The following is a 23100-nucleotide window of genomic DNA, read 5'->3' on the forward strand; positions in this document are numbered from 1 at the left end:
TTCAATTGGATTCACTCTTCGTCTCTGCTTCAACGTGACACACACGTCTCCTTCCATTAATAATAATGGCCAGTGCAGTGGCTGATATACACACACCTACCAACATCCGTCGCCATGATTTTTGGAATGACTTATCGCGCGAGAAAAAAATGAAGTTTTAGTCGCATAACATCGGTTAATGGAAACGCCGTCATTTCGTAATCGTTTTTTGTCGACATTTAGAAAAAAACGCAAAAGTTTTTCGCAAATCTGTAATGGAAACGCGCCTAATGATGCACACAATTGAACGGAAAGAGACATTTCTAAACTAAACATTTGCATTGCTTGCTTGTCTTCTCACTACAGTTCTATTGAAAGTTTCCTGTGACATTTCCACTCTTTATGTATTGCTGTGCGATTGGGAAAGACTTGGATATGATTTGAATGTCAGGTGCTATAAATCATCAGAAATGTTTATTGCTGGACAGCTTACCTGTAATACCTTGACATTTCTGAGGGATATGGACATCTATTATATAACGGTTGGAAAACGTTAATCTTGAATGTGACATTTGGCCCTTTTTAACATTCAGATGCCTATTTCATAACCTGCACGTATTCTTCTAATAATGCAACTTACCTCTTGTTGAAACATTAAGATTTTATTTGTCAATGTGGGCAACTCAAAAAAACTACAGCAAACAATTTTCCATAAACATTTTTGGAGACGGAATAAATGATATCTCTGTCTGATAATGCTGTCTCAAGCCAAGGATGCGTGTGTGACAAATACATCTGAAATATATCTCCGGTTACCATAAATTACTTACAACATTTGGTTTTACATTTTACAGTACAAGCAAGAAATACCGTTATCAACAGATAGCGTGTAGGATTCACCTTCTGTCAGCAGATACGGTCTGTGGAGAAAGTTGACTGAATTACAGTACAAATAAGTGAAGTGTTGATAAATACACTGCGTTGTTCGAAAGTGTATTCATTTATGCAATATTTTTGCTCTTTTGGTTTGATTCTTTGTCTTCGCTTACACAGCGATGTAGAGACTCCATGCAGGGGAAATATGACATTTTTAGTAGCATTTGCTAAAGCAAACAACACAATCACTATTGCTCAAATTTAAGTTTAAGGGTTTGTTTGATGCATAAATCATCTAGCACTGTTTGAACAACATGAATGTTAACACTCTGTCAGCACACTAAAACCCTTGTCTTCTAGAACTTGTGCCTCTAAATTCAAAATGCCGAAGCAAAAATACAAGAAAACAATAATAGATAATCTAATATCATCAGCTGTCGGACTATTAATAGACGAATCAAACATCCTGACCCGATCCTAACAGTAATGCACCGCAAATCACTCTGCAACGCTTTGGCAGCCATCCATAACACCATAGCATGTGTTTCAATGTTAATAAATCACATTGTCCTATCCCAAGCTACATATATAGATTTCAATATCTGTTGGAACATTCTGTAATGATGCCTTCAGAAAGGTAACAGGGTGGACAGTTTTACAATTTAATTTGTTTTTACAAGCCTTTTGCTCAAGGTTGTGAAACTATAAAGTACTTTCGGGAAAGACAATTTAATGCTCACTTTTAAAAGAACAGTTGTTTACTATACAAAATTATGGAAACAGGGTTGTGTCCCACTGAGAATTGTAAAAAAACAAAAAACAAGATGATTTGATAAAAGTAGGAGACCTTAACTCCTTGAATAGTTCACTCCTTGAAAAATGATAATGTCATTACGACAGGCATATTTGTTTTAATTCAAATGAGCATATTTGCTAATAATCCAAAGAGAATAAGAAAAAATGCATGTTTATGATTTAAAGAAGAAAAAATAGATAAAAGTAAAATAGCGTTTCGAAAAATGACTATAAAGAATTGGAATGTATTGACGACAATCCCGCAAATTTGTCAAAATCTGCTAATTTTTTAGGGTAAACCCTGCTGTGTTGCCATAAGTAAAACAGCGGGCACAAAGGAAACCTGTTATGTTTCTGATGGCTCTTTCAGGGCACGTCTGATGCCAGAAACGTCCTCACCGCACTGAAGAAGAGTATGATGGGAGACTAGCTGCCAATCTCATCATATTACCAGTTCTCAAACCTGCCTGAGTCAGCACTACCGCAGAGAAAAAGAGAGAAAATGATTAGGATAATATTGTGAATGTGACATTTCTGGCGGTCAGAGACAGTTGGAGGCTAGATCAGCTGTGATTGGCTGTCCTCTTACTTACTGTAATTAGTGATTTGAAGTTGGAGAAGTGGTTTAAAGTAAGTATTGACGTCTCTCTCGCCCTTTCTCGCACCCCCCCCCCCCCCCCTCCCCTCCCCCTCTCTCTCTCTCTCTCTGGCTGTAGAAAGTATGAAGCAAAACTTACAGGCATTGACGCAACTGCAGCAAAATGATCATAAAGAGGGAATTAGCTGCAGGAGATTTCAGCAACACACACACACACACACACACACACACACACACACACACACACACACACACACACACACACACACACACACACACACACACACACACACACACACACACACACATTACAGCTACTTACAAAAGTACTTTCGCAGTGGAAATACACTTAAAGCGAACTATTCTAGAAACTGTTCAACTAATATATTTGTTTTCGAAGAAATGTGTGCACAAACATAGGTCTGGACCGAACGGAATTAGAAAGAGAGCAAAACAAACACCAATCTCTTTCAATTTCTAGCTGGCGTATGGGCACCTCGTGATGTCATCTTATTTATGGATGTCATTAGGGGAAGGGGAGGGAAAAGGTTGCTATTTAAAAAAGATTAAGAGCAGGGACAGAGATGAATGTTTGCGGCGCTTTATACGCACTGCAGGTTCTCTCTGTATCATTTAACACACACACACACACACGGTCTGTTCCAGTAGAGGGGACTCGGGACAGTCGGCCCGCTGTGCCCGCAGGTGAACTTCTCATCCTCTTTAAAAATTAATTATTGATGTCAGGTGTACAGAAAAAGGGCAACCCGAGTACAGCGTCTGCAGTCCACTAAAGTAAACGTGTTCCGGAAGAGCTGTGTCATGTGAACTGCATTCTGGGAAAACCACGTGGCTCGTTCTGTGGTTTGTGAGAGTGTTTGTGAATGAACGGAGGAAGAAAGAGCTAATGAGTTTGAAGAGTCTGACAAACACCATCCAACATGAAAGGGAGAGTTGAAAACCAAGCCATTAAAGCATTGTTGACCCCTGCTCCTCTGTCAATAGATGAACGCCGCAAGAACATTAGCATTCTCTCCTGCAGCGCCACAAGCTTTCAACAATGATTGCAAAGAATGACTAATAGAAATGAGCAAAAAGAAACATGACAGAACAGCAATTTACTAAAATCTTCATGTTGGATCAACAGCTGTCCATACATGCTCTCATTCATGCATACTCTCTCTCCCTCTCTCTCTCTCTCTCTCTCTCTCTCTCTCTCTCTCTCTCTCTCTCTCATTCATGCACGCATGCTCTCTCTCTCTCTCTCTCTCTCTCTCTCTCTCTCTCTCTCTCTCTCTCTCTCTCCCTCTCATTCATGCACGCATGCTCTCTCTCTCTCTCTCTCTCTCTCTCTCTCTCTCTCTCTCTCCCTCTCTCCCTCTCATTCATGCATACATGCTCTCTCTCTCTCTCTCTCTCTCTGTCTGTCTGTCTTCTCTCTCTCTGTCTTCTCCCCCTCTCTCTCTCTGTCTGTCTTCTCTCTCTCTCTCTCCCTCTCTCTCTCTCATTCATGCATGCTCTCTCTCTCTACCCCTCTCTCTCTCTCTCTCTCACCCTCCCCCTCTCTCTCTCTCTCTCTCTCTCTCTCTCCCTCTCTCTCTCCCTCTCTCTCTCATTCATGCATGCATGCTCTCTCTCTCTCTCTCTCCCTCTCTCTCTCTCTCTCTCTCTGTCTGTCTGTCCTCTCTGTCTCTCTCTCTCCCTCTCTCTCTCTCTCTGTCTGTCTGTCCTCTCTGTCTCTCTCTCTCCCTCTCTCTCTCTGTCTGTCTGTCCTCTCTGTCTCTCTCTCTCTCTCTCTCTCTCTCCCTCTCTCTCTCTCTCTCTCTGTCTGTCTGTCCTCTCTGTCTCTCTCTCTCCCTCTCTCTCTCTCTCTGTCTGTCTGTCCTCTCTGTCTCTCTCTCTCCCTCTCTCTCTCTCTGTCTGTCTTCTCTCTCCCTCTCTCTCTCTCTCTCTCTCTCCCTCTCTCTCTCTCATTCATGCATGCATGCTCTCTCTCTCTCTCTCTCTCTCTCTCTCTCTCTCTCTCTCTCTGTCTGTCTGTCTTCTCTGTCTCTCTCTCTCTCTCTCTCTCTCTCTCTCTCTCTGTCTGTCTTCTCTCTCTCTCTCTCTCTCTCTCTCTCTCTCTCTCTCTCTCTCTCTCCCTCTCTCGCTCTCATTCATGCATGCTCTCCCTCTCTCTCCCTCTCATTCATTCATTCATTCATTCATTCATTCATTCATTCATTCATTCATTCATTCATTCATTCAAGCATTGATTCATGCATTTGTTCATTCATGCATTCAGTGAAGAAGAATAGACTTTTGGACACATAATGTAATGACATTTTGTATTTTGTCTATTTCATTTGCTGTATTAATAGGCTTCTTCCCACAGCAGAGTTAAGCCTGCTCTGTGCCTGCTCAAAATTCGATGCAAAGACATAATGCTGCATTAAAGCCAGACAAAGCCAAAATATACAGTTGAAATTGCTGTGTAAATTAATTGATACCAAATTTATACAACATTAAAAAGTCTGTGAAAAGACACCTTATGCAATCATTGCATAGAAATATTTCTTAAAAATGATAATACACGATAAACATGAATATATCTTTACTAAAAAGGCTACAATTTGTGATTTAGCTCTATATGTGAGTGAATACACATTTCATAAAAAATATTTTATATATTGTTTTAATACAAAATATTAAAATATGTAAAAAAGATTTTATATATATATATATATATATATATATATACACACACATACAGTCTGAAAAAATCTTAATACCTATTTTTTTTCTTCATTTCTAAATTTATATTATTTACGAGATTTTAAAAAATGATCTTGGTAACACTTTACAATAAGGTTTATTCGTTAACATTAGTTTATGTATTAACTAACATGAACTAACAATGAGCAATACATTTGTTACGGTATTTATTAATCTTTGTTAATGTTAGTTAAAAAAAGCTAAGCTGTTCATTGTTTGTTCATGTTAGTTCTCAATGCATTAACTAATGTTAACAAATACAACCTTTGATTGTAATAACGTATTAGTAAATGTTGAAATTAATATTAATTATTTAATATGTTAACATAACATATTCATATGTTATATGTTAACTAATGAACCTTATTGTAAAGTGTTAACAAGATCTTTACTGAAAAGCAGATATAAATACTGATTAAGAACAGGAAGTTTGCATTTTTGATAAATACATTTTTGATAAATAATTGTCCTTGAGCACCTGGAATGCCTGTTTGGCCACTGTATATGGCAGAAGCAGTCGCTCTGTTCCGGCTCAAAGCATGTTTGTATCTGGATGTAGGATTTCTTACTTTGGATGCGTGAACTGGTCCACCAGCGTGACCTTCTCCACTAGGTCTCCTCCGATGCTGCGCACCAGGTCGTAGAAGTCGTTTTCGGTGTAACCTTCGGCCGGCAGCCAAAAAGAGATGTCATTGAAGAGCGGAGGGTACTTACTGAGAGGCTGTGACGGGGAGAACAACAGAAGAAGAGATATATATGTTTTGGGGCATGAGTAGAGCAGCACAAGGATAAAATGATATAAAAGGTGGAAATAAGGACATTAGTGTTGCTGCTTTTGTAAAATGGCAGCAAAAGCAAACATTTTCAAAATACACCAATGCTAAATACATCATTCAAATTATTTACAATTAACAGTTCTGCCAAGAAATTTTGTTCATTAGCCTGACATTTACGCACATTTTAAATGTATTTTTAGCTTCTTTTTTTTTAATAGTGTCATTGGTTTAAAACTTTTTATGGAGTTATGGTGGAGGGAGAGATTAAACTTTTTGCTGACCAAGTGATGATTTCACTTTATTCCTCAGGCAAAGCAACTACCAATAAAAATTCAACAGAAAAAAAAAAAAAACTGCATTTTTAGTTTGCTCCCCAGGAAGAAGCCACAGCTTTTTTAATCATTTATAATTACTAAAAATACAATGCATGCAAGAATAAATTGATGCGAAAAGAGATTTTTGACAGTGCTCATTCAAAACCTCACCTTATTCAGTCACTCAGCACAACACACACACACACACACACACACACACACACACTGCAATCTCTAGATCCTAACCCTAACCATCATAACTAAGTGCCTAACCCTAAACCGACCCTTAACCTAATTAATACCTTAAGTTTTGACCCTCAAACAAGCCTCACACACAAACAAGGGCTCACAGAAAATGAGGACCGGCCAAAATGTCCTCACTTTACTCTCTTTTTCCTCACTCCACTGGTCTAAAACTCAAACCAGTGTTGGTGTGAGTGAGACGTCTCTTCGGTCTAAGGTTAAATCTACAGTCAGCCTGAGGCCAGTCTTGGGCCAGTCTGCTTACAACAGTCGCTCGCGCTCAGAAACTCTCCTTATACTTCCAGAAGAGAAGAGAAAACAGATCCGCTGAATGATATGAAACCTTTAAGCAGGGGGTAGTGAAAGATGATAAACTACCTCGAACCAACCACCTTGCTGTGGTAAATGTGTGTTTACATCATCATTATTATTCAGACGTTCTGCTCCTCTAATTTGATTGGCAGAGAGACGTTCCAAGAATGATAAAGCAAAAACGTACAATGGCCACGCACACACTTTCCCAGGTGGCATGTTTTGAGTTTGTCAATGTCTTCATGGATAACAGGTAAACCTGTGTGGACACTAGAACTGAGTTATCAATATCAATTTCTAAATTTAAATTGATCTTCAGTTTGATATCGATTATTAAATCCAAGATCAATAATCTCAGATTTTTTCAGATTACGCATAAACAATTCTTCTCTTATTTTGTAGCACGCCTCACATCAAATCGCAAAAGACTTTGTGCTTTGTTACTTTTGATATGAAATAAAGTCTCAGCTTTCAAATACTGTAAATTTTATAATGAAAGTCAAGCAATAATTGTCATTTTGTCACTCTTTAATGTGCTCTAGCGCCTCAGTTCAAGACAATCATCTCCGGTCATCCTCTTTACTACTAGTTATAGCATGAAATAAACATGAATGGATGTCAGAAGGAATGTTGAAAGATTCAGTATAACTTACTGAAATGATTTATGTCTCATGGAAAGACGTCAATGAAACAAGGGTAAACAATATGACACGTAAGGTTACATTTAAAGTCCATTAATGTTAGAAAAAATAACTCTAGATAGGAGCAAAATATATACACTATATTTTTACGTAACTTAGCCTTCATTATTTTAAGTATATTTGAATAAATCTGTCATGAAAACAAATGATTATTACAGCTACCGTTTAAATTTTTATATTTCAAAAACAATGAATTGAAGTAGAAACATAATTATATAATTTATACAAAAATGTATTGATATAGTTGATATAAAACTGCCTAATGTGCAATTTAATTGAGTGTTGATTATTAAATACATTTAATTAATTAATTAATTGACTTCATTTTCAGTTTTTGAATAAATGAAAAAATTTATAAAAAATAAAAAAGTAAATAATTTTGGTGCATCACTATAGCCAACCAAAAACCAGCTTTGTCAGTGTGGGAGACCAAACCAAACCTGCTTAAACCACAAGGCAACCACAAATTGCCTATTCTTTAGTAACCTATCAACCAACGATGACAACTACGAATATATTATGCCCTATGGCAAAAATATGCCCTTGATGTTTTTGATGTGAATGATGCACCATAGAGATCATGTAATCATTCTGTTAGTGTGTGTAAGGCTTCTAAAGTGTGGCCAGTATGCTTGTCTAAAGAAAGCCTGCATTGCACTTGTTGTTTTTGGCTAAGAGTGTGTGTGGAGGCTGAATGTGTCTTATTGCGTGCAGTGATTTATTGTGTGTATGTTGTGCATGTTGCTCTCATAGGACACAGCAAAGCACACAAGGGTGGAGGAGAGCGCTGACCCCACGGTCATACCTCATTACCAGTGGAAAGAGAGACAGACAGAGAGACAGTCATATATAAACCCAGCAGAGCATCAGGCAAACTGACAAGCAAATCTCGCTCTCTCTCTCTCTCTCTCTCTCTCTCTCTCTCTCTCTCTCTCTCTCTCTCTCTCTCTCTCTCATTCTCTGAGTAATGGACAGTGGGCAGAGAGGGAGATGGGCTGAGAAATGACCTACAGCCCGAGAGAGCACAGGTAATCAGTCTCACACACACACACACACACACACACACACACACACACACACACACACACACACACACACACACACACACACACACACACACACACACACACACACACACTCCCTGCAGGACGAGCATCAAGCCTGCCTCATGCTACACACGCCGCTATAAGAGGACATGTTCAGTGTCTAAACCTTTAATAGACAAAGGTCCCCCAACAATAAAGGACATGTATGAAATATAGAAGGTCATGTTTGGAAAGAAGAGCATTCATGCCTTTGATGTGCTAGAGCAATACAGAAAAAACAAAGAATCAGAAACAAAGAAAAGCATTAAAGGTTCAAATACGTTCTCTTGTCCCATCAGGGATTGTTTCCCTAAGAAAGTTTGAACACTGTGGCACTATTGTTTGTTTAAGGGGCTCGGCAACACTGGCTCAACCAATGGCGTGAGTCGGGGGAGGGGCTGTAAGTTTGTCTTAGCAATAGCAGATGCGGAGTATAACAAATATCGGCATATTTATTGCTGAAACTACACTTTACCTTGAAACTACACTTCACCACTGAATTTGTGAATTTAGAGTCAGTATTTTCAGAGCAGCTACAGTATATTGATTCAGTTCGCAAAGCCGAGGTTGTCATGGTCTGTGCGCTTGCAGCTATGCTTATGACTGACTATTATGGGATAGCGTACTGCGTGTGTTCATTTGACCCCTAGTATAATAGCAAAAAGAAAAAAAAATTACAAGATCGAGAGAGGCGGTGCAGAAAGTGAGGCACAGAATATGAATTTTTACTCAACACCACTGCAAAACTTACAAAAAGAGAAATACACACTGGAAAAAACATTAAACCTGGTTTGAAATCTGCTCAGCTTAGTCTGGATCCTTTTATGTATTGGTGAATGAAACATTTACAATATCTAATCAACATAATGAATGCTAAGACAGAATGCTAACAGAAAGCCCTGACCCAAACTCACAACATTAACTACGATTAACTAGATTTTTAAAAACGCTTTCGTATCACTGATCTGTGTCTCGTGTTTTTAACCTCAAAAAATTGTTTTTTTGCGATTGGCATCCTACAATTAAACCTGAACGCCTTTTCACACCAATGATATTGTTCCTCTTGTGTCATTATTGCTATTGCTGTAGCATGGACTCACAGAATTAGAATGATTATTAAAAACTTTATAATTATCGTTATTGTTATCGTCCTTGGTGTGAATGGCCCTTGTGGTTTCTAGGCGAGATCCTTATTTGTGAGAAATGATGTTAATCCTACCTGGAAGGTGACAGGCTGATAGATGTCAGACAGACGGAACTGCTTCAGGAAACGTTCATCGTCGCTCCAGAAAAGTCGGATATCTGGGATGCCGAACAGAACCATGGCCAACCTCTCCAGCCCGAGACCAAAAGCCCAACCCATCTTATTCCCAGCTCCAGCTGCAGAAAATAACAACAACTCAATGAGACACGTACTCCATTTTAGTATTTCTTTCTTTGAGTGTGGCATTTTGTCATGAAAAAATGTTTCAACAAGGATGACTGCGACTAGTCACAACAAATCAACACTAACCCAAAACCTTGACGTTCTTCTGTTGTGTTGCAGCATGAGCTTTCAGCGTATAAATATAAAACCCTTTAAGTCAACAGGAAATCAGAAACTCAAATCTCAAAGAACGTTTCTGATCGTATTGTGCACGATTCATCGGTTCATGTTATTCCAAATAAAGACTAAAATATTTGCTCTATAATCTATAATCTTTCATAAAAAAGAAATAACTTGCTCCTCCTTTTTGTCCTCTCCAACAACAGTGCAATAGATTTTGAGATGTTATGCATAATTTCACAAGCCAATCATTACCCAACTATTTTGTTTCAATAGGAAATATTTCAGATTAAAGAGGCTTCATTACGCCCTTTTTCAAAGTCTTGATTTTGTTTTTGTGTTCAAAAACACATTATTTTCTCTATATTCTCCATTGATGCAGCTCGTTTCTTCCCAATCTGTAACGCTCTGGGTTGCGTTTCCCAAAAGCATCGTTAGCCAACTATGGTTGCAAGTTCCGTCATTATCAGCATAGTTCAACGAGTCGATGTTTCCCGGAAACATAGTTCAAACGAACATTCGCAAACAGCATCGCAAAGTAGATGTGTTTGGAACGACAGCTCTCGACCTGCGGTTAGAAGCAGTTTCTAGTTTTGCATGACATGGAATCAATAAATCCTTATCTTGAGCAAAATAAGCAAGCTGACATTCAGTGCAATCTATATCTTTTATTTAGAATACATACAAATATGATTTACGTCTTATAGTTTGTCAAGAGATTTAAAGCACCGTTTTTGTAGAGTGCGAATGTGCGAACGTGCTCTAGTACGTAACAACGAGCTTATGATTGAATCTGGAAATAAAGCAAAATAACTGAGAAAAATTTTAAATAGTCCTCAGATGTCATGTCTGTTATTTATAGCAAAACGTCTAGCATTAATTCGATCTCAAACAGATTCATTAAAAGTAGTTATTACTCCGCTACGTGCGTGACATCATTAACCAACGTGGTTGAACGACCAATTTGCGACAATACGGTTTCGGGAAACAGTCGTGACTAGCTAGTTGATTTCTTCAACGATGCTTAGTACTATGGTAGTTAAGCAGCGAGTTACGTCACTGTACGGGAAACGGACCGCTGTTTAGTTCATAGGAATAGCCTTCCTGATATTGTTTGAGGCTCAGACTCGCTGTCCCAGTTTAAAACTAGATTAAAGATGCATCTCTTTAGCCAAGCATTCACATAATGCTTACCTTTTAGACCACTGTTGAATCCAATCGAATGCATTAATATTATGAACAGCAGCTATGCTAATTATTTCCCATTTGCTTTTCTGCTGTTATCTCGGGACGCTAGTCCCGAGGTAAATGGCGTTCGTCAGCTCCAGTTTGTATCCAGCCTCTCACGGAGACTTCAGGTCCCCCAACACCTGCGATAAGATGACTAAACGCCTGTGAAGAGACGACTCGACGCCTGTGAAGAGACGATTCAACGCCGGCGATATGTTATGCCCTAAATTAATACATGATTAACTAACTGTATTTTTCTATGTACATTTCTGAAATGCACTTTCTGTAAAGCTGCTTTGAAACAATATGCATTGTGAAAAGCACTATACAAATAAATTTGAATTGAATTCATGTCTCTATGAAGCCCCTCCTTCTGAAAAGCACACTGTGCTCTGATTGGTCGGCTGGAGCAGTGTGTTGTGATTGGTCAAGCGCTTCGAGCGTGTTTGGTAAATGTCCCTTTCTTTACCATAACCGCCAGGCTCAACACACTACTAACCATCTCAACCAGGCCCCGCCCCTTTATTCTGCGTATTAATTATTTAAATGAGGAATACTGTGACACATTTGGTCCCAAAAAAAAAACTTTATAACCCTTTGCAGACCCTTTTCATGCTCAAACAGCAACATTACACACTAAAGAAAAGCTGAAAATGTGTAAAAAGTAAAACAATTTCTAAATAGGTAAAATGTGTTGCTAATGGCATTTCAAGTTGACGTCAACTCAAGTGACAGCATTAAATGAGTCTGTTTTAAGATCCACAGGTAGAGGAATAACTAACTTGACATCCCGTTGATTGACAGTCAGGCTGTGCGGCTCTCGGCAAGTCAACGTTGGAAATAATGCTGCTATTTCTGATGTGATTATACTCATTACGAATTTTTATTTGCTTTGCAACCCTGTGTGACCTATGATGAGTGGAGGAGTGAGCAAACAGATTTTTTCCCTAGACTTTCCAAGCCTTTCACTCTCTCTCAAGCCACTGTTTAACCCAGCGAAGCATTCCTTCAGATGCCAAGGAAATGTGTTTTATATGTTAATGAAGGGAATGCTCAGGGGTCAAAATGCTCAGCCAGATGGGACAGAAATCTGAATGAATCTAACCCTCAGACGTACAAATCAATCAACTCTCACTTCCTTCCTCAAGTGGAGACATTAACGATTCCGATCCCTCTCAAGACTATGGAAAAATACTCATTTTACTAATTGCAAAAGAGTATGAAACTTTTTAATTGTCTCCGAGCTTGAATAAGCATGACTTGAACAGGACCTTGAATGTATCTAAAGAAAATGCAAGTAGTGTTTGCCCATGAAAAAAGCTAATCCAAGGTAATGTTGCTAGCCTGTTGCTAAGTGGTCAGTCTTGGTGTATTTTATTCTGGCCTAACTTTGGTGAATATGTCTGAATTTGGATATCACCCCTATGAAAAACATATTTATAAAAGTGTCATGAATTGCAAAGCTAAAGAAAATTTGAAAAGTGATTTTGTGTTATTATGCTGACATTTCAACTAATAACAACAAGAAGAAATGTTTCTTTGGGAACACTTTATTTCGATGGTACAGTTCAGACATTCTGTTGACTTTAAGTAACTTATGTCATTAGAGTATTAGTAGACTGTATGCTTAATATCAGCAGACACTTTATTTTGATGGTCCACCAACAGATATTCTACTGACTATAACTTGGCAACTACAAGTCAACTTTTCTACTAACCCGAACCCTAACACCTAACACCCTACTGATAGTCTACTACAGACTACTAATACTCTAATGAGACTTAGTAGTTGCAAAGTTACTTATAGTTAGTAGAATGTCTAAAGTGGACTATCGAAATAAATTGGAACCGTTTCTTTATCAGCAAATGAGCATATTAGAATCATAAGGGTCATATGATGCTGAAAATTCAGCTTTGCTAAAATAAATAAATTACATTTAAAAGAGAAAAGAGTCATTTTATAATATTACTGTTACAATTCTTTCAAAAATAATATTACTAACCCCAAGTTTTTGAGTCTACAGGATTTTGTGTACACAATTTGAGGTATCATTCATGTCCGCAACATGTTCTTAGTCACAGTGACGCCTGCCTTCGCAAGCAGCTCTAATTACACAGATGATGAAGTAGATGAAGGAAGACTCCACTACAGTTACTCCGGCGCTGAGCCCTGGATTGATGGTCGGGCTGATTGCATTCACTCGTCTGTCAGTGGAAATCAAGAGCACATCCAGGGAGATAAAAGAGTGGAGTAAAGTGTTGTGACACGGCAAAGAGTGAAGCGGAGGCTAAACGCACGGGCGCCAACACACACACACACAGCGCCAGAGACGTCAGCCAGAAGCTGGCGTGAATCTCAGCTGTCACCGATGACCTCAGACGAACGCTACTGCCCTAGCATATTCCCTCCCTCTTTGAGTCTATGAGGTCCATTGCACTCGTAGCCAATCGGAGCCAAGGGTGTGTGTGTGTGTGTGTGTGTGAGGGGACGTGGAGCGTGGGCTGCGTTTGACGCCATTCACCTCGTGATGACATCAGCGGGGCCTACAGTCCTTGGCAGCTTTGACTCACAGCTTGACGTCTCTTTGCTTTCCCCTCCCCGCCAATCTCACTCATTCTGTCTCCTACGTGCCTCCAATGCTCACTCAAGTCTCCTGTTGCCTCCCTGTATTCCTCACTTTATGTGATGGCGGGATGACTCCGATCTTCGACCAGATGGAACTGGATAATATTATGATTGTCCAATCCAAACTGAATTCTGACTTATAATGCTGCCTGAATCATAATCATACACTGTTCTTTCGTTGGACAGAGGAGAACTGAGCGACTGAGCCTGGGTTCTCCCAAGGTTTTTAGGACTGTCGCCTTTTTCACCTTTGTTGCCATTGGCTTTTGGCTTGCTTAGTTAGGGACATTAAATGAAACATTTAATTTAATATTCAACAATAATATTGATCTGCCTGCATTGACACCATTATAAAAGAACTGAACTGAGCTGTGGTGCGTTTCCCGTACAGTGACGTAACTTTACTACCATAGTACGATGCATCGTTGAAGAAATCAACTAGCTAGTCACGACTGTTTCCCGAAACTGTAGTGTCGCAATTTGGTCGTTCAACCACGTTGGTTAATGATGTCACACAGGTGGTGGAGAAATAACTACTTTTAATTAGTGCTGGGCGGTTTGACCAAAAATTTATCTCACGTTTTTTTTCAAAATTATGCCGGTTTTCCGGTTTATGACGGGGTTTTTTTCATGCATAATCAGGTGTTCAAAGCATTTTCTACTGGTTGAGAGAGGAATTACTGCAGTAAATTGACTTAGGATGGTCTATTTTACTGTCATTAGTAAATATCGTAGAATAGCACCCAGTATAACCTAAAATTGTTATTTCTTAACGTTCTAATAACGTTCTTATAACCAGGAAGTAACGTTAATACAGCGTTTATATAACGGGATGATGTTCTTATAACCAAGCAAGAACGTTAATACAACGTTTATATAACGAGAGAATTGAACGTTCTTATAATGTTTTGAATGGAGTTCTTATAACCAAGAAATAACGTTAATACAACGTCTAAAAAACTGGACATTTTGAATGTTCCTAGAACATTCAGAAATAACGTTAACGCTTTTATAACTTAATGGGAACGTTATGAAAACATTCTTATAACCTAAAATGGTTAGCTGGGGAAGAGGTGATATTCGCGATTGCATTGAACACGTTTTAAGTGCAGGATTCTCTGAGCGAGCCCAGAGAAAATAAACCTATTTTAACAAGAGCAGCGTGTATCTGAGAGCGAGGCACATTATATTCCGCGCGCGAGCAGAGAGATTCGCGCTCGTGCATTATATTAATGTACTTTCGCGCTACCATAATGCGCTCCCCATCCATCGTCCATGTAACGTAACAGACACTGCTGTTTGTTTACCCTCACTCGTCGCTGCTTAGAAGTGCAACATTGTAAAGGGTCCGTCTGAAACAGTGTCGCGAAGCGTAACGTTCGTACCGAACGTTGTGTAATTAAATACACCGGTATGGTGGTTTATTCAAAATCAAAATAGTGACGAAAATATAAACCGGTTTTCGGTTTGAACCGGTTTCCGCCCAGCACTACTTTTAATTAATCGGTTTGAGATCGAATTAACGCTAGATGTTTTGCTATAAATAACAGACATGACATCTGAGGACTATTTCTCATTTTTCTCAGTTATTTTGCTTTATTTCCAGATTCAATCATAAGCTCGTTGTTACGTACTAGAGCACGTTCGCACATGCGCACTCTTCAAAAACGGTGCTTTAAATCTCTTGACAAACTAAAAGATGTAAATGACATTTGTATGTATTCTAAATAAAAGATATAGATTGCACTGAATGTCAGCTTGCTTATTTTGCTCAAGATAAGGATTTATTGAGTCCACATGTCATGCAAAGAAGAAACAGCTTCTAACCGCAGGCCGAGAGCTGTCGTTCCAAACACATCTACTTTGCGATGCTGTTTGCGAATGTTCGTTTGAACTATGTTTTCGGGAAACATCGACTCGTTGAACTATGCTGATAATGACGGAACTTGCAACCATAATTGGCTAACGATGCTTTTGGGAAACGCACCCCAGGGCGATGACATCACGGGTTTCTCCAGAGTGGCTATATATAAATGAGCTGAATAAACTTTTTTACAACAAAAATGAAACATCATTGAACTTAAGCTGGACTGGAATTTTCTTCTTGAAAGAAACTTTGTTGCATTATTTTTCTGTTATCTCTGTAAAGCTGCTTTGAAACAATCTGTATTGTAAAAAGCGCTGCCATATATAAATAAATGTGACTTGACTTCACTTTGCCCTTTCATCATCCCCGTCCCAACATGTCCTATTTTTCAGCCACTTTCTATCATTTTTTTGTCACGGATTCTACTTCGTCCCTTGAATCTTTAGTCTCTCAACAACTCTCTTGTGTCTTTTCCTATGGCATTGATGTAGTTTCACTAGTCGGCCCTCAACAGAAACACTCCTGCCGTTTTCAGCAATAATAATCATGTTTGACAACAGGCTGAACTGTAAAACAGCCGTTGACATTCTGGTCTAGCTTCGTTTAAGATGCCTGTGCTTACAGGCTTTGGCTGGGGTCATATTATGTTATTTCTCTTGCTTATTAAAGTTTAAAAACAGTCCTTCGCAACCATTTCCCTCTTTCTCTCTGACTCTTGTAATCAGTTAAATTGTGAGTTTGGAAATGGGGATCCCTAATCTGGATGTGATTTTGGTACTCTAGGCAAGATATGACACCCACCCAAATAATAATTACCTTTTTTATGGATATGCACATCTATTTGGTAGAACATACATTTGGTAGAAACCAAATCACACCAAACCAGCAAGAAAAAATAAAATAATTTTATCTCAAAGATCTCAGGAGCTCTTTTTTTTTTCCATTATGTAATAACTTACAGATCTCTATGCCCACAAATCTTTGATTTCTATCTAGTTGCACTGATGTAAAACAAAGAAAAGGCCTGTATACTGTATGTAACGACAAGCCATCAAATATAACTTACAGCCAGCGTCATGTGTCGCTTTGAGCTCCACAAAAACTGCAGATATCATTATGGGATTGTATGAGGTTGATAGGTAGCAAATGGGAAGTATACACACTAAACAGTGAAATTAGTGAAAGCACAGCCATGTATTTGAGTTTAAAACACGCACAAAAAAAGTATGATTACACACTGGCAATCTTGGCACCAACCAAGTAATGTTACACCATGTAAGTTGTTTAGCAATCACTGGCTGTGATTTGAAATGTTTGAGGTAAACAAGGTCAAAGTGGTTTGAAACGTGTAATGTATCTCTAGATTAATGTGTGGGCAAACTTTGTCTTTATCATTGAAGAAAAACTGCTTGGATTATGTTATTGAAACGCTTTCAGAGTTTCACAATAGACAGTGACTGTCATATGATTATTTTCCATAGCATACTCCAAATATTCACTCCAAAATGAATATGCCATGCCAAACATGCTAGGGTAGCATTGTAGCAGACTTCCACTGAGTTCAAAGCATTGGTGAAAATTGATGCAAGTCATGTGAACAACCAAAAGAAATGGAAATTGTGTGACTTTTGTGGCTTTTAGTGCATGTCTGTCAGCTTTGGGGTCACCTAATATGCTAAAAAAAAATTTTTTTTAAATAAAACACTGACTCACATTAACAAATAGCAAATTATGGTTTATGACTATGATCATAAATGTAAATTTAAAAATAGGACAAGCACTTTGATGAAAATAGCCCCTTCACCTTTACCAAATAGCATTTATCTATTTGCTAGTTGGCTAAAAATCTCACATAAAAAAATAATAATAATAAAATCAAATTATATATATTTATATATATTTCAGAGGACTGACTTTCTTTGATGACTATTTTATAATCCTCTCTGGAGTATTTTTACTTTTTCACACATCTGTTGGTTTTAATCCTTTTTTTCCACTTCAATAATCACAGAGCAAATGCTTTTAATCATTAACCCAGCGAACAAGCCACACTATTTATCTACTGCTGCCAAGCCAGACAGACCAAACAGAAGAGGAGAGCACTTTAAAGACGAAGACTCTCCGCTGGTAATGAAGGAGTCTCAATTTAGAGATTGGATTAAAATGAACAGATCTTGTCTTTTCGTTTTTTGCCACTGTACGCTAATTGGCTAATACTCTCCACTTGTTTGAGGCATAAATTTCACAGAAAACATAAGACATTATGATATACAAACAAGTTATATGTATGAAGTGGTCAGCATGCACGCTTATATTTTGAAACCCATTAATTTCACACTGAGAGAAAGAAAAACAGATTAGAACACATAATCATCAGGTATGTCACTTAAATTACCATTACAAGAAAACAGACACCTGCAGTCCATACTAACAGAGAGCCTCATTTATTCTGTTATGAACACAAAATTACATTTGCATAGTGAAATTAAAATGGATTTTGCAGGGGGAATATTGGCACACGCAGCTCCTTACTGAACCATTATCATATATTAGCACTATAGGTTATTAACTACTGTGGTCGGCTTAGTAATTAAGTGCTTTTGCTACTGTGTGTCGATACAGGTAGAGTTAAACATTATTTGAGGGTGAAAGGGTTTAAAGCTGTTGCAAATTAAACTTTTAGCAGGCTGAAAAGGTGGAAAGTACACTTTACACTGTATCACTTGGATTCTGGCAAAAACACAAAGATGAATGGAAAACAAAATATAGTATTGGAACCATAAAGTTTCAAACAAAACACCCACAATTATACTCCGGAGTACAATTTTAACATTCATTATTATTATCTGTCCCATGGTCAACCTTTTTTTTTTTTTTTTAGAAAGTATGTTACTGTGGTAAAGTTATAAATATAAATTAATAAATAATAATAATACTAATCTAATCTGAAAAAGAAATTGTATTAATTGTATGAATAATTTAAATATAACCCTTTATTTTAATGCGTCTCTGTTGCATTGCAATTGCAAAAATAATCATAAGTAATTTTAATTAACAACATATACTTACTGCAGGTTTAGGGTTAGAGTTAGCTTTTGGTTTAGTTAATTGTGTATAATTTACTGTCATAACGTGTTACCTACCTACCAACCAACCCACCTAACCTACCAACCAACCAACCTACTTACCAACTAACCAACACACCTAACCAACCAACCAACTTTCCAACCAACCAACCAACCAACCAACCAACCAACCAACCAACCAACCAACCAACCAACTTTCCAACCAACCAACCAACCAACCAACCAACCAACTTACCAACCAACTTACCAACCAACCTACTTACCAACTAACCTACCAACCAACCTACTTGCCAACCAACCTACTTACCAACCAACCAACCAACCAACCAACCAGCCTACTTACCAACCTACTTACCAACCTACTTACTAACCTACTTACCAACCTACTTACCAACCTACTTACCAACCAACCAACCAACCAACCAACCAACCAACCAACCAACCAACCAACCAACCAACCAACCAACCAACCAACCAACCAACCAACCAACCTACTTACTACCCAACCAACCAACTTACTTTCCAACCTACCAACTTAACTTTCCAACCAACCTACTTACCAACTAACCTACCAACCAACCTACTTGCCAACCAACCAGCCAACCAACCAACCAACCAACCAACTAACTTACTTACCAACCTACCAACCAACCATCTTAGCTTTCCAACCTACCTACCTATCTACCTACAAACCAACCTAAACTAACCACCTACCTACCTACCAACCAACCAACCTACTTACCAACCAACCAACCTACTTACCAACCAACCAACCAACCAACCAACCAACCAACTTACTTACTTTCCAACCTACCATCCAACCAACTAAACTTTTCAACCAACCTACTTACCTACTAACCAACCAACCAACCAACCAACCAACCAACCAACCAACTTACTTACTTTCCAACCTACCATCCAACCAACTAAACTTTTCAACCAACCTACTTACCTACTAACCTACAAACCAACCTATTTACCAACCACCCAACCAACAAACCTACTTACCAACCAACCAACCAACCAACCAACCAACCTACTTACCAACCAACCAACCAACCAATCTAACTTTCCAACCTACCAACCAACCAATCTAACTTTCCAACCAACCTACTTACCAACTAACCTACCAATCAACTTACCTACCAACCAACCGACCGACCAACCAACCTACTTACTTTACAACCTACCAACCAACTTAACTTTCCAACCAACCTACTTACCCACTAACCTACCAACCAACCAACTTACCAACCAACCAACCAACCAACCAACCAACCAACCAACCAACTTACCAACCAACCAAACTACTTACCAACCAACCAACTAACCAACTAAGTTACTTTCCAACCTACCAACCAACCTACTTACCAACCAACCAACTAACTTACTTTCCAACCTACCAACCAACTTAACTTTCCAACCAACCTACTTACCAACTAACCTACCAACCAACCTACTTACCAAACCAACCAACCAACCAACCAACCAACCAACCAACCAACCAACTAACTTACTTACTTACTTTCCAACCTACCTACCTACCTACAAACCAACCTAAACCAAACTAACTACCTACCTACCAACCAACCAACCAACCTAACCTAACTACCAACCAATCAACTTACCTACCAACCATTCAACCAACCAACTTACTTTCCAACCTACCAACCAACCAACCAACTTAACTTTCCAACCTACCTACCTACAAACCAACCTAAACTAAACTAACCACCAACCAACCAACCAACCAACCAACCAACCAACCAACCAACCAACCAACCAACCAACCAACCTAACCTAACTACCAACCAATCAACTTACCTACCAACCAATTAATCAATCAACCAACCAACTAACCAACCAACCAACCTATTTAGCAACCTACCAACCAAGTTTTATATCATGCCTTATCAGACCATGATTTTTCCAACCAAAGATCAGATTAACGTTCACCACTAACTCAGGTGTCTTCTAGGGTGCTGCATACTGGATCTTTATATATGAGTTCAATAATGACGCTGAACAAATCAACCTGGAGCAATGCTGGCCAGAAACCCAGAGATGAAGAAAAGAGATGGCGCTTCCATGCATTATTGAATGGTCTAACAATATGATTGAGGGCAAATAACTTTTGTAGCGCTTGTTTTATTCATACAGATGATGAGAGGCAGTTGGCCCTTTCCTGTGTCTTGGTGTATGATAGCTTTTGCTGAGAAGAAATGGTTACGGGAAAAGCCCAGAGGAGGCTGGAGGGGTGGAGAGGCCATGGACACAGCATCAGGATCTCCCCAGTCTCAGGGTCATCCTGCCTTGTAATGAAAGCGCCAGTGATGTGTGACACAGAATACAAAAATGACCGCCTAGACGACCAGAATGAAAAGCAGGACTTCTAGGTGACAGTCAAAGCATTTACCAACAGGTCGTCAGAAATCTAGACCACAACTGATTTGAATCAGTGTTATTATAGTATTACTGAGACACATACAATTATAGTTTTTATTAATACTTTGAATCTGTTTTTATTTTTATAAACATTGTGTATAATGATGAATGACACTGCATGTTTAGACATAAGACAATTAATTAAACCTTAGTAAATCAGTGAAAAAAAATAAAGTTAGACCAACATAAGACAATTTTGACAAATGTATAAAGTTAAGTTAAACATACTAGAGTAGAGTAAACTTATTTGACCTAAGCTAACTAAATTATGTTGATGCAACTAAAGTTAAACTTAACTTATTTAATTTGAAAGAACTAAATTCAATTGTGTGTAAAAACTTGCTTCAATTAAAAAAAGTAAGGGTAATAAGTTCATTTTATGAGTGATCACAAGCAGATTTGAACCAAGATGAACAAACAAGTTCAAACAAGACAGACTTTACTGGGACAGTCATATCACTTATTACACAGCTTTTCACAACATAAATAAAGACTGGGATATCAAATATTGATCTGAGAAGAAACTTAACCCATTTATTATCTTACAATCCATTACGGTGAACAAAACTATCATTCTAGCAACAAGACGAACACCAACAATATTATTGTAGGTCTAGTATTAATACTGGAGTTCTTTGGTTTCATTTTACAGTAAGTGCTGCAAGAGATATGAACGAAGCGTCGGCCCTTTAATTCCTGGATGAGTGTCATTATACAGCATTGCTATTAACAATGGTCATGATCAGCAAATAACTGACCTCGGAATGTCACAACTGACCAATAAGAATCAAGCATTCCATATAGCTGTGTAATAAGTTTATAGCACAAAAAAAGTCACCCAAGGCATACGCAAAATAATACAGCCTGGTTGAGTTAGTCAGTAGTGTGTTAAAACTTGTGGTTATGGTAATAGGCAGTACATTTCCAAAACACATTGAAGCGCTTGACCAATCACAAAAAACTGGTCCAGCTGACCAATCAGAGCACACCGGCTTTTCAGAAGGAGGGGCTTAATAGAGACGAACTAAACAGAGTGTTACTGACAGACTGGGAAGAGAGGAGCTGCAAAAATGTAAAAATGCGGAAACGATGTGTTTTTTAACGTTCAAGAATTAAAACCTGTTCAAGTAGAGGCCAAAAAACTAAATTAAAATCAATTTCACAATCACTTTGGCAACATGATAATGGTGTATAATAAGGCCCCTTTTAAAAAATCTTTAAAAATCTATTAGTGCAGCTAATTCAATGTCATTTTTTCTTTGCTTGTGATGTTCAAGGTGCTGTTTTCTAAATGCCATGGTCTTTTAGACTAGGACTAAACTTGGGATAATCTAAAAAGTTAACCTCTAAGAATTACCAAATTATCCAATTAGCAATTGGTGCTTAACGCCATTTAATCTGCTCTGAAATCCTCTGAACTCAGACATTGACCTGCGCTAAAATCTTGTCTGACAGCGTCCTCATTTATCTCCATCTTATTTCGCTGTCCTCTGGAGCCTTTTTTGTTGTGCCATGCTCATTTTGTCCTCTTCTTAGAGGACGATGACAACCAAGTTCCTTTTATAAACCGCAGCAGCAAGTACAGCTAATTATTCATGAGAGGTTGACAATGTGGCTTAACCTCCTCTAAACGCTGGATAAAAACTAAGCCATGTCGAGTTCCACTTTCACTAAAACTTCCTCCGTTTGGCTCACGCTGCAATTTGCATTTAATCCTCTTCAAATTAAAGGTTGTTTTTGGCATTGTGTGCGTGGTTAGCGCTTCGATACACGCGGCTAGTTCTATGCGTGGCATTGCATGGTATTAAAAAGTGCTACCTGTCATAAAGGAGGGCTTTTGTTTTTAAAACATTTAATAAACAGTTGC

General features: G+C 38.4%; 1 protein-coding gene across 1 annotated transcript in view; it reads right to left on the reverse strand.

The window, feature by feature from the left end:
• The window catches only part of fars2 (phenylalanyl-tRNA synthetase 2, mitochondrial), a 196617-nt gene that overhangs the window by 70357 nt on the left and 103160 nt on the right, over nucleotides 1–23100 (reverse strand). The window contains exons 5-6 of the mRNA XM_077244126.1: nucleotides 9653–9813; nucleotides 5572–5723 (exon numbers count right to left, since the gene is read on the reverse strand). Coding sequence (XP_077100241.1) covers nucleotides 5572–5723; nucleotides 9653–9813 — 313 coding nt within the window. The remainder of the gene's footprint in view (nucleotides 1–5571; nucleotides 5724–9652; nucleotides 9814–23100) is intronic.

The sequence above is a fragment of the Siphateles boraxobius genome, unplaced genomic scaffold (assembly GCF_051911475.1).
Source record: "Siphateles boraxobius isolate OS27281-9 unplaced genomic scaffold, OSU_SipBor_1 26, whole genome shotgun sequence".
NCBI lineage: Eukaryota > Metazoa > Chordata > Actinopteri > Cypriniformes > Leuciscidae > Siphateles > Siphateles boraxobius.